We start from the raw sequence: 16,896 nt of genomic DNA on the forward strand, positions 1-16,896 counted from the left end.
ACCTGAGCTGCAGTTACGCCTCTGGTTGCAGTGTGGACCTACCCCAAGCCTCCATCCCCTGTGCATTAAAGGTGAGATGAAGGTGTCTGGTCTTCTGACCACAGCTGGAAAGGGAAGGATCCATTCTGGGAGCAATAGGGTGGTGCTCTTCAGAGAACGTCCTGGGAGCCGTTCAGATGAAATGAGCCCATTGGGTCGGCTGAGGGGCTCTTGTTGACTTTCCTCCTTGTGTTGGAGGAGGAGTGTTGCTGGCAGAAGTTTCTCTAGTTGTAGAAGTTCCTCTGTCTTGTCCATCAGAGACTAGTCTCCTGCAGCAATTTGGGCAGCTAAGGTGCAGAGGGGTTCGGAGCGGTTTGGGTGCAGCTACTACCCATGGTTGGCTGGGCAAGCCAGTGTTCCAGGCCAGGGCGTCTGGGCTAGGTGCGTACGTGAGAAATGATGTCTAGAAAGTGACTAAATAAGATACATGACGTGGGCAGTCACCATGCAAGGAGCTGCTGGACTCAAGGATGGGACTCTCCTTGGAGCCCTGCATTCCCCACCTAGTTTTGAGCCACGTATGGGGATCTTGCAAATATGATCTGTCCCCACCCCGGCTCCCTGCTAAAACAATAGCTGGGTGGGGACAGAAGAGGCTGTTTGGAGAAAAGTAGGAAATAAAAGTAGGGAAGCCATGTCGTGAGAAATGTGTGATGTTAGCTCATGGCTTCTAGTGTGTCCTCGGCTATAAATGATGCTGGGCCAGCACCCTTGAAAGTTGGAGCACTGGATGGTAATATCGCGGCTGCTGATCTCTACTCCTGTCTGTAAATGGGCTGTCCTATTGGTTAATCACTGGACTGGGACTTCGGAGATCTGGGTTCTCGTCCCAGATCTTCTACTTGGGCACATCACTCAGTCGTCTGAGCCTTAGTTCCACGTCAGTGAAATCGGGCTGATGCTAGCACAGGGGCACTGTAAGGATAAATACATTGTTCGCGAGGTCGTCTTGTGCAATAGTGCTGGAGGCCACATAACTACTTCAGCGGGATCTGCACTCCCCCAACTGGAGGGCAGGGAGCACTTTAGAACCCAGCTCCCAGTGGTGTGACTTGGGGCCCGCTTCTAGTTTCTTGCTGGATGGGGACATTTTTTCTCGAAGAAGCAGGGCTTGAAACCTCTCTTTTCCTGGTGCGATGGGCAAAGACCCCTTCTGGAGCTTACAGACAGCTGGGGCTCTGATCCCCTCGGCTCTGCGTGTTTGGAGGGATTCGGGGAGCGCTGGGCGGGAGGGAATGGTCTATATGAAGACCTGCAAAGCTGTTAACTTCCCCTGCCTGCTCCGCTTGCCACAGGGGAGGAGAACCAGCCTGGATGGATGTGTCCTGACGAAGACAAGAAAAGCAAAGCTCCCTTCTGGTGTCCCATCCTGGCATGCCACATACCTGCCTTCTCCTCCAACGCCCTCGACCTGCAGGTAAGAACCCAGCATCTTCTCTTCTCTTCTCTTCTCTTCTCTTCTCTTCTCTTCTCTTCTCTTCTCTTCTCTTCTCTTCTCTTCTCTTCTCTTCTCTTCTCTTCTCTTCTCCCTCAGCCTGCTTAGAATGCCAAGGAGAGCAGATGTGGGGTGGGCTGTTAGACTGCCTTTCTGGGGCCTCTCTTTGCCACTTGTAAGGGATGTGGGGACAGGTGCCCCGGTCAGTGCTGCTAAGTAGGAGACTGGGGGTTTTCATGTCACTTTGGGAGATGCTCACAGGAGGTGGTGAAGGAGGGTTTCTTGGTCTCAGAGGATTGGACGCCTCTACTGTGGGACTGGTCCCTGGTGGTAGAATCGGGGCGAGTCCTTGTGTGGCTTTTGTGGCTAGACGCTATTAAAAGGGAGGATAGTGGCTCAGGGATGTGAGGGGAGTCTCCGGAACTGGACTGCAGACACTGCTCCATTGATGCTGGCACACCTGTCACAGGTAAGCCTGCCCTAGGTATTGTGGTCAGCTTGCTCAGATCACGGGCGGTGGTTGGCTTATAGTGCAGAAGTCCCTAGGAACCCCAGTTGTGGGCCAGGGGCCCCACTGTGCTAGGGCTGTACGAACACAAAACAAAAAGCCAGTCGCTGCCCCGGAGAGCTGGCAGTCTAAGTAAATGGTACAACCTTGTCATGGTGTGACACAAGCCTGGCGACCTCCCAAGTTAGGAACGCATGGATAGCGACGGTCCCCCTGTGAGTTAAGACTCGGGGGTATGGCCCTGGACTGGCCGTCAGAGATCCTGGCTCTGTCACTAACTCACTGAATGACTCTGAGCAAGAGACTTAATCTCTCTGTGCTCCATTCCCAGCGTGGGGATACCAGCACTTAATTTCTGCTCCATTGCTCTGGTCTTTTTCCACTGTGATCTCCTCGGGGCAAGGACAGTCTGTCTGTAGATGGATGGACAGCACCTAGCGGCATGGGACCCCCATCTCAGTTGGGGCCTCTCGGCACTACCAAGATAACAGGCAGCCACGTTTGCCTATCCATGGGGATACCGTAGCAGGATGCTACAAATGACCCACGTTAAGTGGGTGGATGCAGCGTTTCAGGAAACAAGCCAGCGAAAGCCACTCGAAAGCTCCCGTTAGTTCTTGCGCACAGAAACCAATGTGGTGCAGGGATTAAGGACAGGCTGAGCCACGACTGCAGCTCTTGCTTGGTGACCTGCTTTCTTTCGGGGTTGTCCTGGGAGCTCAAGGTGTAATCGGCCGGCCTGTCCTTGCAGCATGCTGCTTTCCCGACAACAAAACTGGTTTGGTCTTGGCTGCCTCGCCACACTCTTTACAACACCCTGCCTCTGCTTCGCTCCTGACTGCTGTGTGGGGTGGGAGGGCTTGAAGGTTCGCTCTGCTCCTCGCACCTGCAAAACCCTGCTGACCTGCTCAAGCAGCCACTCAAAATACCCATGTGGGGGTCCTGATCCGCCTGCCTTGCTCCTGGAGTTGAACTGCTGCAGGGCTGCTTGGGGGGAGGGGAAGGCACTGATAAGCAGGGCGATTTTTTTTTTCCCGTGGGTGCTCCAGCCCCCAAGAACCTGTGGAGTCAGTCCCTTGGAGCCTCAGATGAAGGGCGTGAATCAGGCAAGGTCATGGGGAGATGGGAAGGGGTGGACTCTCCTTTCCACCGTCTAACAGGGAACAAAATGTATTGTGTGCCCCAAGCCCTCTGCAGGTTCAGTGCATCGACACATGCATGTGCTATGGAGAGGGTATGGGAGGCTGGTGGCTTAGGGGGATGGCAGCCAATTAACCCTCCCAGTAGCCTTCTGATGTAGGAGAGTCACATCCTCATGGGGAAACTGAGGCAATGCCAAGGATAGAACCCAGGAGTTCTGTCTCCTCGTCTCTATCCACTGGACAGTGCTGTCTCTTGGTGCACCATAGCTAACAGGTGTTAGCAGGCGCCCGCCTGTCTCCTCTTGCTTCTGTTTCAAGAGACGCAGCCTGTACCAGCCCCGCAGCCTCTCTCCTCCCATCCCAGCTTCCCTGTTGCCATTCATGACAGAAGTCACCCAATCAGCGCTCCATCAGCGGGATGAATTAGGGCTCCCCAGCGCTGGGGTTTTCATCCAATTACCGACAGTAACAGATGTGATGTTGTCGAGCCGCCGGCTCCCTTCCCCCTCCCCCAGCCGGCTCCGGTGGGAGCCTTCGTCAGCGGAGGAATACATTCCTTCTGGAGCCCTCGCTGCGGTGCCGGCTAATTAGACCAAATGGCGGGCTGTCTCTCTCGGGGGGGAGCAGGGCTGTGTGTGTTTTGCAGGCGCGGTGCTTTCTTATCAGCCCTGCCATAGATTCTGCTCTGTGCAGTTTTTTTAAAATGCTAACAAGGGCACTAGCTGGAAGAGGACAACGCTCCTCTTCTTCTGTCTTTAATCTACAAAGTTCCTTTGCCATGGTAATATCCTTCCCTCCTGTCCCTGTGGAGTCTGTGTCGCTTTTGTGATGTCCTCTGACTTCAAACACTTGCCCGAATCGCACGGGTCCCAGGAGCTGAGGACCTTCCAGTCTCTTTCTGCGGAGCCTTAAACTTTCCAGATCCCTCACCAAATTCAGACTAAGCCCTCCGGTTCTCCCCCTCCACCTTGCTCTGCCAGCGGCGAATCATCACTCAGATCTGCACCAGCTCCTTCCCTAAGTGGATCGTAGTCGGTGCCAATTGGGAGGTGGCCTCGGTCCCTTCTGGGAAAAAATCCAGTCTGGTCTTTGCTTGGCACTGTGCGCAATGGTGCTGAGACAAGTCCCCGGCTCCATGGATGTGCTTGGAATGTGGAGGCGGGGAGGGTGTGCCTGGGGGGCTCTCTGTACCCACTCACTCCCCTGTGGGGCTACAGGAGGAAATGGAGAGAATCCCAGCTGGCAGTGCCCAAATCCTTGCTGGGTTTCTCTGCCATGGAAGGCGCCAAAGGGTTGTAGTTTGCTTCAGTATCCCCCATCCTCAAAGGGCAAAAAGCTTGTACCCCAGCATTGGTTGCACTGCAGCAAGCTTCCTGCAAGGGTTCCCATGCTGGACCAGTGCCGATCCCAGGGAATCTGTGCCAGGACTGTGCGTGCCTGGATACCTATCAAATCCCTGCGCCGAGGGATTCATTAGGGTGGCGATCATCGGCAAAGGCCTTGACTTCTCCACCCTTTGCCACCTGTTTTATTCCCTCCCATCCCTCACTCTCCTGGCATCTCCTTTCGCCACCTGATCCATGGCCCTTACAGCCCCCTCCCCGCTCCGTCTATGAGAGCAACTTCTCCAGCCCATTCCTAGCAGATGGGCTGGGCCTTTGAATGAATAAATGACGTCAGTCAATTAAAACAAAACAAAGCTAGAAAAGCCCCCATGAGAGACTAACTGGGGTGCTCATTAAAGGGCCACATGCCATCAGAAAAGGCTGTAGTCATGGGAGATGGGGTGTCCGGAGGGAGGTGCCCTCATCCGTGTGCCCTTGAAGAGCAGCGGGGTTGCCAACCTCCAGGATTGAAAGATGGTCACGTGTTAAAACCTCCAGGAATACGTCCAACCAAAATTGGCAAGCCTAAACAGCAGTTCCTTGTCTGGAGCTCTGAGCAAAAGCTTGATGGATGTGCCAAGTAGCTGGCTTTGCCAAGACCATCCATCAGTCTCCGATGCATTGGCTGGAGCAATCTGTTGTGGGCCTCCAGCCCCCTTTACCTATCCTGCTGCATGTCGTCCGTGTCCAGTTCTTGGCTTCTTAGGCCCTTTGTGGAAGCTTGGGAATATGTGAGCCCTGTCCTAGCAACTGGAGCCATGTTGTGATGGCTGCCCAAATTCATCCATGTGCCCACTGGAAACAGCAAGGGGGAGGAGGGGGAGGTATAGTTCAGTGTCTCGGGATGGGCCAGCTGAGGGGCAAATCTTGCCTGCATGCCCCACGGTTTCACTCTAGAAATCTTCCTATGTGCTTCACCTGGGGAAGGGCAGGTGGCCTGCCCATTACCGCCCTCCCTCGAAGGTTTGCTGTGTTCTGGGCTCATAGGAGCCATGCTGGCAGAGGCTCCTGTGGAGATCCACCCAACCAGCAACTCCCTCAACTGCATCCCTCGCCAGCCCCCACCACCGACTCTTTGGGCTGGGCTGCCCTCCGCCATCCTTGCAGGCCCTGCGGTGCTGCCATAACCTGCCCTTGCCAGCATCGTGTATGGGGACCCTATGCACCAGTCCCTGCCTCCAGGCACTGGGGGGAATTGATCCCTGCAAGTGATGGATGCTTTGACTTTGCCCAAACCGCAGCACATTTAGGGTCAGGGCAACAGAAATGATTAGGGGACTGGAGCACATGACTTACGAGAAGAGGCTGAGGAAACTGGGATTGTTTAGCCTGCAGAAGAGAAGAATGAGGGGGGATTTGATAGCTGCTTTCAGCTACCTGAAAGGGGGTTCCAAAGAGGATGGATCTAGACTGTTCTCAGTGGTAGCAGATGACAGAACGAGGAGTAATGGTCTCAAGTTGCAGTGGGGGAGGTTTAGGTTGGATATTAGGAAAAACTTTTTCCCTAGGAGGGTGGTGAAGCATTGGAATGTGTTGTCTAGGGAGGTGGTGGAATCTCCTTCCTTAGAGGTTTTTAAGACCCGGCTTACAAAGCCCTGGCTGGGATGATTTAGTCGGGGATCGGTCCTGCTTGGAGCAGGGGGTGGGACTAGATACCTCCTGAGGTCCCTCCCAGCCCTGAGACTCTATGATCCTATGTCTGAGCACTCCCCTGAGTGTGCCCTCACCTGCTGCGTTTTGCTGCCAGAAACAGGGGCTTGCTGCACTTAGAGCCGTAGATGTTAGCACAGCTATGGGAGAGCGAGCTGGGGCTTTCTTCTGACTTACATATCATCAGCTCTGGGCTTCTCTCTGTGCGGTTAAGAGGGAGAAAAGATGCATCTCTCTGTCTGCATGCGTGCTTATAGATCCCAGGTGGACTGTGGGGCAGAGGAAGTAGGAAAAGTCCCATGTTTGCCTTAGTAAATGGAGTCCGTTTGCTCTGATAGTTGCGGAGGGAATCAAGATGTAAGAAAGAATTTGGGTCTCTAGCTCCCCACTCGCTCCGAGAACGATTGTGGGTTTTGCAAAGGCAAAACCGCCTAGTGGTCAGAGCAGGGAACCGGGAGCCAAACAAAACTTGTCTGGTTTGTGCCACGGGAGTTCATCTGAAACTCTGCCTCTGAGGCTGATCTATCTGCATTTGCCTACCCCCGCCCAAGATATCGATCTGTGGTTTGAAAGCGCTCCAGAGCTCAGCTGTAACTTGGTTCCATAATGGAACCTTCAGACAGGACGCCTGGCTCCATTCCTGGCTTGGCCGCGAGCCCGCTGCCTGACCTTGAGCGGATCGCTTTGGGTGAGACTTAAAGAAAGCCCACCTGATTGATCCTGACCTGTGATCCCGAGTCGCATAGGTGCTGCTGAAAAACCTACCCTGGGCCTGCCTGTGAGTCTGTTGCCCCGTCTGTTAATAAGGCTACTTACCTGCCTCACAGGGGAGCGAACACACTCCTTTCCAAAAGGCTGTGATCTTAACACGCGGTGGCATCCGATTCCACACTGAAGCTGGGTTGCTAGGATCCAGGTCAGGTTTTGAGATCGTGCGTGAGGGCTGTGTGCCGGAGAATGGTTGTTCTCTGTCTTCCTTCCACTTCCCCAATGCAACTTCTGTTGAATTGAGATCTCTGTAAATATCCCATGCTCCTGTCGAGAAGCTGGAAAACCAGACTTCAAAACAGTGTCTCTAAAAATGGCTCTTCAAAGTCCCACGCGGCCAGAGCAGGATGGGAAGAATCGAGCATTTGATGTCTCTGCGGGCCAGTGAAATGTCCAGGCTTGTGTGCAAACCATAGATTGCTTTGCCAGGAGGCTCGGGGGAGTAGGGTTGCTGGCGGATCGCAGGGCCAGAGGGCCATCTTCTCTACCTTGATGGCTCATAATTATGCAGCCGCGCCGCTCTGGTTTGGGAAGCATCTGATCAAATTCCACCTCTCAGCATGTTGGGGTGCAGATGGGCAGTGGAGGGGCCAGTGGGGGGAGAGCATTTCAAATCCGATGGTTGGCTCTTGCATTTATCTTCTTGCTCATATGATGATTCCCAGCAAAGCGCTGTCCAGGCCTCAACTGATGAAGTCATGTCTCTCTTCCAGCTTGGAGCTGTGGTGCACAATCCTGTCCAGTCCTCGCTGCTGGGCTTCTCTGCCGTGAGCACCTCCCTCCCGCAGGGGTATCTGTGGGTGAGTACGGGCTGAGCTGGCCTGCGTGGGGAACGGTTCCTGAAAGCCGAAGGCTAGAGCATCCCGCTAATCCCAGTCTGGGCTTGCCCTCGAGGGCCCAAATTAGCTCAGGCTTGAGATGCTCAGATATCCCGGTGATGGGCAGGAGTGCGAAGAGGAGAGATGCTTTGTAAAGGATTCAACCAAGTTGGTTTCCTGGTCAATCCAGGCTAGCATGCTACTGGTGCTGTTGGCGAGTGTCAGATGGGAAGGAGATTGGCAGCAAGGGGGTGGGCAGCCAAGTGTCAGAGCCCCAGTTATGCTTGGGCCTGAGGTTTTGGTTCCTTGCATGGAAATCCGATGTTCAAGCAGGGCAGTGCGTAAACTACCCAAAGTAATTGCAGTAATTAACTCCTGGATGCTGCCTAGTGGGTCTGTGGCATGGGGTAGAGGCCCCCCCCCCCCGCTCCACCCTCCGAGGCTCCTTTAGGGAGATCCTGTGCACCTTCTAGAGCTTGCAGACCAGGAGGGGCCGTTCTGATTAGCCTGACGTCCACAGCCCCTGGCCAGAGAGCCTGACCCAGCGTGTCCTGCATCAGGCCCAGTAACCTCCGAAACCTGGGAGGAGCTGCCATGGGCATAGTCCAAGTAGCTTGTCCATCCCAGTCTCCACCCTATGGCAAAGCCGGGGCTGAAAATGGGGCACTATATTGTTAGCAGTGGTGAGGAAGGGGTCGGGGGTGGCGGAATATTCCAGCCTGCAAGGGCTGAAGTTAAAAGCCCCTCTGGGTGGCTTCCTGCATCCCCACAGGTTGGAGGAGGCCAGGAAGGCGCAGGAGGCCAGGTGGAGATCTTCTCGCTCAACCGCTCGGTGCCCCGCACGGTGAAGTCCTTCCCGGTGGCCTCCCAGGTGCTCTGCATGGAATACATTCCTGAGAAGAGCAAGGAGGAGCAAGAGGAGGGGAAAGCGGAGGATTTGAGAGCTGCAGCTGACCAGCCCTCCGCTCCACATCCCACCATCTGTCTGGGGCTGCAGGATGGCAGGTGAGGTTTGGGCAGGGGGCACCATCTCCCGAGAGTGGGGGCTCGGCTTCGCTAGCACTATGCTCTAGCAGCGCTGTTGGCTGTCCAGCTGGCTGGCTCTTCCGTTGTTCCCCGTCTTTGGCCTTCCTCCTCCTCTGCACCCCAGTAGAATTCTGAGGACAGCCACTGTCTCCCCCCGCAAATCTCAAGTCTTACGTCCCTCTCACCCGCCTCCACTCCTGGAGCAATGGGCAGGGCTGGGCGTTGAGCTTCTCCACCCCTAAGGGGGTCACTGATTTTTAAGGCTGCTCTTTTCCAAATTCTTCCGGCCCCCTCCAGCCTGGACAGTGGAAGGCAGAGACCAGGCCCTGGACAGGATCTGCAAATCAGTTCAGGTAGAACCTCCCCACCCCCCATCTATCCCCCATAGCCCTCCCTGCACCTCCTGGTCTTGTCTCCACTTGATGCCAGAGGGATTCAGACTATTCTGCCCAAGCAGGTAAAAATAGTCTCCATTAGGAGCCGGTGGTTGTGAGCTTTGGGCCTTTGCAGCAGCAGGACATCTGCCACCAGCCAGGAGCCTGCAAGGACCAAGCTCTGGGCACCCACGATTTTCCCAGGCTTCGCTTCGTCTGTCTGTGGAAATCCTGGCAGCATGTGTGTTGATTTGCCCACTGCTGTCACTTAGCTCCGTTACTACAGGCAACTGCCAACTGATGAACCTAACCTGATCACACCCACTTGTCCCTAGGGTGGAGCCCTGAGTTTGACATTGCAGACACCAGCCATGCACGTCATCAGTCCAAGAGCTCCACGTTCAGACAGAGCTGTGGGAGCCGTAGCTTCCTCCCTGGCTGGGATGTCTCCCTCCTGGGCTCCATCCCAGAGGGAATACATGTTCTGGGTTAAATCATATGCATGGAGGAGCTGGGTCGTACCTTTCTCTGTCTGGGAGCAAATGAGTGGAGCAGAAACGCTGAGAAATCAGCCTGGGGTGGCATGTTCAGAACCTGCCTTGTGCAGGTGGATTGGCTGGACCTGCTCCCGCTAACCGCTCTGTGCACGGGACTCCCGGTGCAGTCGGTGGCTGGCAGGACTGGACTTTGCACAGGTGCTCACCATTGTTACTCTTGCCTTTCCCACTCCTTCTCCCTCTCTCCAGCATCCTGGTGTACGGCAGCGTCGACACGGGGACCCAGTGCTTGCTGACCTGCAGCCCTGGGCAGCAGCCTGTCCTCTGCCTGAAGCATAGCCCCGAGTACCTGTTTGCCGGACTGCAGAACGGCACCGTAGTTGCTTACGCCAGAAACAATGGTGAGTGTGGGAGTGGCGCACGGGGAGGCGGGCGCTTTGCTTTTGACGTGTCCTCCCCAGGGATCTGGAATGAAGCTGGGGAGACAGGAATGGTTTCCCAGCAGCAGGTCCGGTATCTTCGTCTTGCCGTTGCCCTGGCTGCAGTAGGGCCGGTAGCTAACCCTTTGCACTGGAGCATTGCCCGTAGATCCATGCCTGGAGCACGGGTGTAACATGCCCAGTGCTACCTGGGAGGGGTGGAATTGGATTTTCTTAACAGCTGCCATGCCCAGACTCTGGCCAGTGGCCTGCAGAGTAACACGGCATGTCAGAAGGGAAGGATGGGTCAGTGGCATAGGTTAGCCCCTAGGCTGTGGGAGCCCTGGATTCAATTCCTTGCTGTGCCACGGACTTTCTCTGTGACCTTGGCCAAGTAACTTAACCTCTCTGTGCATCATTTCCCCCATCTCTAAAACAGGAATGATAGTGCTGCCCTGCCTGCCTGTGGGGCACTCCGCTCCTGCAGTACTGAAGGCCATAGATGTACCAAAGAGAGATGATGTGATACGAAAGGGTCCCATAGTCAACAATAGTTAGCGATATATCCAGGGTGCTGATTGGATTTACCTGGCTGCAGATTTTAGTCAGTTATTGCCATTCTCTTGGCCATTCAGACACAGTAATTGTGGCCTGCATGCATGGTCCAGTGGTCCTAGGATTGGCCTAAGTCTCTGAGGGTGTCGTCACAAGCAGACAATACTTAACTGACCTAACGGAGGGACAGGCTTGTCCGAACCTTCCCTGGACCCTGTAGGGAAAGTTGGTCCAAATTTATTGCCAAGTGATTTTTAAAACTTTCCCGCGATTGCGAATAAATATATATGAGAGAGAGAGATGCTAACTGGCTGTTCAGAATGCAATTGCTGGAATTCAGGATTCATAACAGCTGCAGAAATAAAATCCTATTTGAGAATTATAGACTAATTTCCTATTGATGGGCTGTCACTTCTCTCTGGCATAAAAGACACTGGTTTTCTCCAAATGGCTTTTAAACTTCCTTGCTCTAACTTCTAGGTGGACAATGGACATTTGTTCCCAACCATTCAATCCAATGAGCCTTTCTTGGTCTGCCAAGCTAGACAAGTGTTTGCCAAAGTGACACATCTGTCAGGATCACTTTTTTTCTTGGCCAATTTCTCCCTTTTCCAGAAATGTCCATTTACCCGAATAAATCAAATCCAACCAAAGACTGAGACTGATGATGTACATGGCTGCTGAGGGCCAAGGCAAAGCCATAAACGCCATTCGGGTTCTCAAAATAGGGCTAAAATGGTTTCTCTGTGCTGACCATCATCTTGGTCACCATCAGGGCTTGAACCTGGGGCCTTCAGAGCCCAGAGCGTGTGCCCCTGCATCTTGAGCTAAAGAACTAAGCACCTGTGCTGATAATCAGCAATAGACTCATAGCCTCGGTGGATCAGGCATAGGGGAAGATGCCTGAATGGCAGGTTGTGCAGAGATTTTGTGCTGTGGATGACTTCTCCCTCTGGGTTGGACATTGGGTGTCAGGTGTTATGTAATGGCATGGGGTGGTGAATGCTCGCTCCTCCGGCCCAGGGGTCTCTGCTTTGCTCCCTCTCCCGGTGCTGCATTAAGCAGCTGGCATGGCTGTGTCATCGCGGCCCGTTCGGGGTTATACGCGGGGGTGTGTGCAGAACTCTGACTCCACAGGGCAGTGTGTTGGTTTTTTTAAATGAGTTTTTGATAAGGCATTTATGGGTTTTAATTAAAGAGGGAGAGGCGCAAGAAAGCCATCTCCCAGGCAGGCGGGAGTGTGTGGCAATGTAAATAAGTGCATATATCTGCAGGGTTCACGCAGCACGGAGCTCTTGTTCTGTTGGTTAAATACGGTCGGGAACCCGGCTCCCTGCACTGCACAGAGCAAAAACCGTTTTCAGCTCCGTCTCTGCATATCGCTCCTCTCCTCCGCTCTGTGTCATCTCCACTTCCTCCCTGCCTCTCCCCTGCTGCTGGGCTTTGCTTCTCTTGGGGATCTGGCTCCCTGGGACTTGCACGACTTACTTTAAAGATCTGCCATGCTGTGCCCCCTTCACTTCTGTTTCTAGTGCAAGGGGTTACCCTGAATAGCTGAAGGCTGGTGGAGAGTGGCTAAGAGAGTGGAGTGGGTGGAGGGCCAGGAATGAATTTCTTGGCTTGTGCTTTCTTGGGTGGCTTCTGCTCCGAGTTGCTCTTGGTATCTGCCCAGGCTTGTGGTGAAAGGGGCAGCAGACTGGTATGGCACCTGCAGGGAGCACGTGGCATTGGTTTGCAGGGGTTCCAGTGAAGACGTCTCTGGAATTCTGGGCACAGCTGTTCAGCCTGGCTTCTGGAGGCGGCATGGGCCTGTCTACTCGTGTTTTTGGCATCCGTTCAGGTGCACCTGTTGCTAGTGTCAGGGAGGTATCCAGCACGGCGGCCAGGTGCTGGGGTTCCAAGGCGTGGCGTTCCAGGGAGGGGGCCCGTGTTCCATTCTCTCCGAGGTGCAGGATCTTTAGAGGCTGCAGGCTGGGTGTTTTCTGGAATACGCACAGAGTTCTCAGGGCTGGCGGTTTGCAAAATAATCTCTTTTCGACTTTCTAAAGGGAGCAGATTCCCTCTGGAAGCCTTTCAGGGATAGCAAACAAGAGCCCTCGCGATGTCGTTCATTACAGATTCATCTCTCTGGCTCCCACTGCTCTTTAATGTTCTGCTGAAGCCATGGGAAATCTTGGCAGGACAAATCTGTGTCCATGAAAAGCGCAGTGACGGCGGACCAAGGCCAGTCAGCCCTAGCCGGGGTCTGTCACCGGGTCTCCCATGTCCGGGAAGGATCTGCAAGGAGGAAACTCGAGGTCTCCGTCCCATTGTCCTGGCCCAGCCATATAAACCTCAGAGCCACCAATGTGGTACCATTAGGTCCCTCCAGATGTGGGTGGTTCCCATCCTGTTTAGCCTGCGCTGAGGGCCTGGTCCTGTGAGGTACTGAGCACCCTCAACTAATCTAGCAGCCAGAGATAAAGGTGCTTGATGTGTCAAAATGGGGGGGGGTGTTTAGCCCCCAGGTTGGCAGCTGGATTCAGACATTGGCCTCAGCCATTGTACAGCCAACAGCTGGTGGGAAGCTGCTCCGCATCACTTCACATGGGCCCCACTTCCAGAGGCAGAGCCCGGCTTGTCTCGTTGCTTGAAGGGGCTTGACTAGATGAGGATCCCGGATTCCAGTCTCCAGGAGCCCTCTGGGGCATCTGCCTATGCCACAGGCACTAGGCAGGGTGCTCTGGTCACTGGTGTGCAGAGAGCCTGGATATCCTGGTGCCATGGCTGTGGTGTGCAGAGGTCAGTCACAAGCGCACCTTGGTGCACCCCACGTGGAAGGGGATTTCTCCTTGGCACACGAGGAAGAATCCCGTGTCTGTGGGAATCCTGAGGGTCCTGACTGCAAGGCGTGGTATGGATGGAAACTGGGTGGTTCTGATATCTGGGGAGATGCGCCATCTTCACCGTGAGGGTGCAGTCTCCACCCTGTTCCGTCGCCGGGTGCCCCCTTTTACCCAGTTCTCTGCCTGCTTGGTCAGCCAAAGAGCAGTGGATTCACAAGGCCCCCGCTGCAGCTCTTCCGGTTAATGTGAGCCTCAATTATTCATGCACTGCTTTTCTCTGGGATGCTGTTAAAGTCGGATCCACTCAGTTGCCCCCTGCCTCTCAGCAGAGGTGAGCCGGGTGTCAGGTAGATGAGCCCAGCAAGACTTCATTCCTGCTGGGATTTCCATGGCTAAATTCAGCTCCTGACTTCTGGAATTACTGACTCTCCCTCCCACTCCTAGTGTAGGGACCAAGGCGCTGAGGGAAGGTTGGACAGTGGGAATGAAGCAGAGCTGCGTCCATGTGCCTATGAACCGTCCCATTCCCCCTATAGGGGCAGGCCCACTTTGAGGAGAACAGTTTACTGCTGCTGCTAGGGGATGGAGCTACTCCTGTGGCTCAAGTGTTGAAGTCGGTGGTTTGGGACTGAATGCCGGATGTTCTCTCACCAACGCCAGCTCACAGCGGGGGGTCACTACATACGCCTGGGGCTGGCTGGGCCACCACCCGGGTGCCTCTAGAGGTGATGGCCCACGAGGAACTCTGACCTGGCCGTGGATGGGGTTACCGAGGCTTTCCATGAGGCAATGACTGCTGCGTGTGTTGCCTTATGCTAGCGTTCAGGCTGCATCTGGAGCCTCTGAAGATTAGAGAGTTGGGGGGCCGGGGGGAGCTGCTTTCCGTCCTGCATCTGGCTTTCACACGTGGTCAGTGAGACCTCATGTAGCAGTGGTGCTGGAGGGAAGGCGCTGGATCTCGATGGCTGGTTGGCGCGTAGGACTGGCAGGGGGCTGAGAAGCCCAAAGGCATCATGGGAGGCATGGGGGAGGATGATGCTGTGTGGAGCGAGACCCATATTCACCGTGTTAGGCAATACCCCCATGTTAGCACTAGAGGGCAGGAAAGAGCCGAAATGAACCTGCAGGTCTGTGCAGAGACGTTCTTAATGCGCCCGGGTCCCTCTGCCCCTCCACGAACTAAACAAAGCCGCTGTGTCCCCTGAAAGGGGCCAGGGCCGCATGGCAGCAGCGGCCCAGTCCGTGGGCAGAGCCGTGCTTGGGCGGGCGTTTGAGAGGAAGGCAGGGCACGTGTCGAACAGCACAGGGTCTGAATCCACCAGCTCCCTGGACAGAGATTAAAGCAGCGGGGCCGTAGGGAAAGGCGCGTGTGAGGGAACGTGGCTGCACTAACCTAGTAGTTACAAGGAGGGAGGCTAGTTCCTGAGCTGCAGTATGATCCCGGATGGTGGGTCTCTGCTGATCCCTGTCCTCTGGCTTTACCGTGGAGCTCGGCAGTCCAGCCTTCCCAAGGCTTCGGGACCCAGCCGCTGGCCGAAGGCGAGCATGCAATCCGGGATGCCAGTGTACGTGCAGCATGAGCCGACAGAGTCCTCGATCCCTCTTCTGCTCAAAGGAGCTCTGCTAAGGGCCTGGGCTCGGAAGAGTAACCCCTGGGCGTCACCAAAGGTTCCCTCTCAGCCCTCGGATTTTGGAAGTCTCTTGCTGTGGCGCTAGGTGTGGGCTCCCAATGGTGGAGTGCAGCAGTGTGGGGAATGTTTCTTTTCCAGTTGAGCTAAAGGGGCTTTGCCTTTGCCAGTGCTGGAGGTGGCATGTGTCAGGGGCTTGGGGTCCTAGTGAGACCAGTAAGGCTGCCTGGAAAGCCAGAGAAATCAGGGATGAGAGAGGTAAGAGCTACTCTGGGTTGAGTGTCCGCGGAATGGCTCTCTCCTCGGGCCGGGCACCCCAATGCTCTTGCTGATAGCGGCTGGTGAATGTTAGGGGATCCCTTCCTCTCCCAGCTGGTGTGTTCCCATCAGCATCTCCTCTGTGAGCTGTATGGGAAACGTGTGGTGTCATGGTTGTGACAATACGTCACTGCGCTGTTACTTGACACATGCCATGGTTGCTTTCTGCGCTGCTCTTTCTGAGGCAGAGGTGATGCAGAATCCAGTTGGTGAATGCAATGCCTTCAAGAAGCTGCTAAGTTTCTTTCTGTTCCATTTCCCCCATTCCTCCTCCTTGATCAGAAGGGCAGAAATTAGCAATGCATCTGTTTACCCTCCCTTCCTCTTGCTTGGCGGGATGCCAGCATCTCAAGCTTTTGCTCCCTAAAAAACTATTTGTAGTTTCTTCCAGGGCTGCACCTCAGAGCCCAGGAGTCTCTGGGCCAGATCCCCAGCTGGCACAATTCGGTGTAGTGCCCCTGAAGTCAGTAGAGCTGTGCCAATCTATGCCATCTCTGGTCTTCCAAACCCAGGAAATGGACAAGGGTGGATTACCAGGTTGCTTTCAGTCCTTATTTTCAGTTCTTCTGCAGAGATTTTTGGTGTGAAGCACCTGCTGAGGGCTGGGGAAATAATTCAAGAAGAAATATTTCAAATTCTCTTGCAGATTCTTAGGCCAAAAGTAATAGGTCTGTTGTTCCTTCAAATGAAATCGCTCATTTTCTGGAACAGCTGATGTTAAGTGAATATTGCAGAAGGGCTCAGAGAGCTCCAAAGACCATCTGAGATTTGAAAAACAGGCCTTACGGGGAAAGATTTAAATAGATTGAGATCATTATCTTATCAAAGAGAAGGCTAAGGGATGACTTGCTTATAAACTACGGGTACCAGGGAAAAGAGATCTGACTTTAGGAAGCTCTTTCATGTAGCCGATCAAGGCATAACAAGATCCAATAGTTTGCAGTTAAAAAAAAAATCACTTTGGGAATAAGATGCTAATTTTTAAGTGCGGACAATTAGCCATTGAAACAGCTTAGCAAGTGGTGGTGGTGAATTCATCACTGTAAAGCTTTAAATCCAAATTGGATGTCTTTTGAAAAGATGTTCTGTAGCTCAGCCACAAATTAATCGGCTCTGGAGTGTCACTTCAATAGCAGGAAAAAATTTCCTTCGCGGGAGGAATTACAGGGTGAAATTCTGTGACCTGTGCTGTCTTGAGAAAGGAAGACTGGGGCGGGAGCGGACACCTGATAATAGTCTTCAGGGCTATGTTCAGGGCTGTTCTAAAGAGGATGGTGATCGATTGTTCTCCGTGTCCACTGAAGGTGGGACAAACAGTAATGGGCTTAGTCGGCAATGAGAGAGATTTAGGCGAGATGTCAGGAAAAACTTTCCAATTATAAGGATAGTTAAGCTCTGGAATAGATTTCCAAGGGAGGTTTTTAAGAACCAGTTGGACAAACGCCTGTCAGGGCTGGTCTACGTTTATTTGGTTCTTGGCCTTTCCTCAGCAAAGGGGGCTGGCCTCCC

The 16,896-nt window shown here is 54.1% G+C and overlaps 1 protein-coding gene across 10 annotated transcripts in view; it reads left to right on the top strand.

The window, feature by feature from the left end:
• ARHGEF10L (Rho guanine nucleotide exchange factor 10 like) overlaps positions 1 to 16,896 on the top strand; it is a 191,178-nt gene that overhangs the window by 139,845 nt on the left and 34,437 nt on the right. For all 10 annotated transcript variants that reach the window (XM_073316338.1, XM_073316330.1, XM_073316328.1 and 7 more), the window contains 4 exons: positions 1,335 to 1,456; positions 7,641 to 7,727; positions 8,518 to 8,750; positions 9,892 to 10,043. In XM_073316338.1, coding sequence (XP_073172439.1) covers positions 1,335 to 1,456; positions 7,641 to 7,727; positions 8,518 to 8,750; positions 9,892 to 10,043 — 594 coding nt within the window. The remainder of the gene's footprint in view (positions 1 to 1,334; positions 1,457 to 7,640; positions 7,728 to 8,517; positions 8,751 to 9,891; positions 10,044 to 16,896) is intronic.

This window comes from Lepidochelys kempii, chromosome 18 (genome assembly GCF_965140265.1).
Source record: "Lepidochelys kempii isolate rLepKem1 chromosome 18, rLepKem1.hap2, whole genome shotgun sequence".
In the NCBI taxonomy this organism is placed as follows: domain Eukaryota; kingdom Metazoa; phylum Chordata; order Testudines; family Cheloniidae; genus Lepidochelys; species Lepidochelys kempii.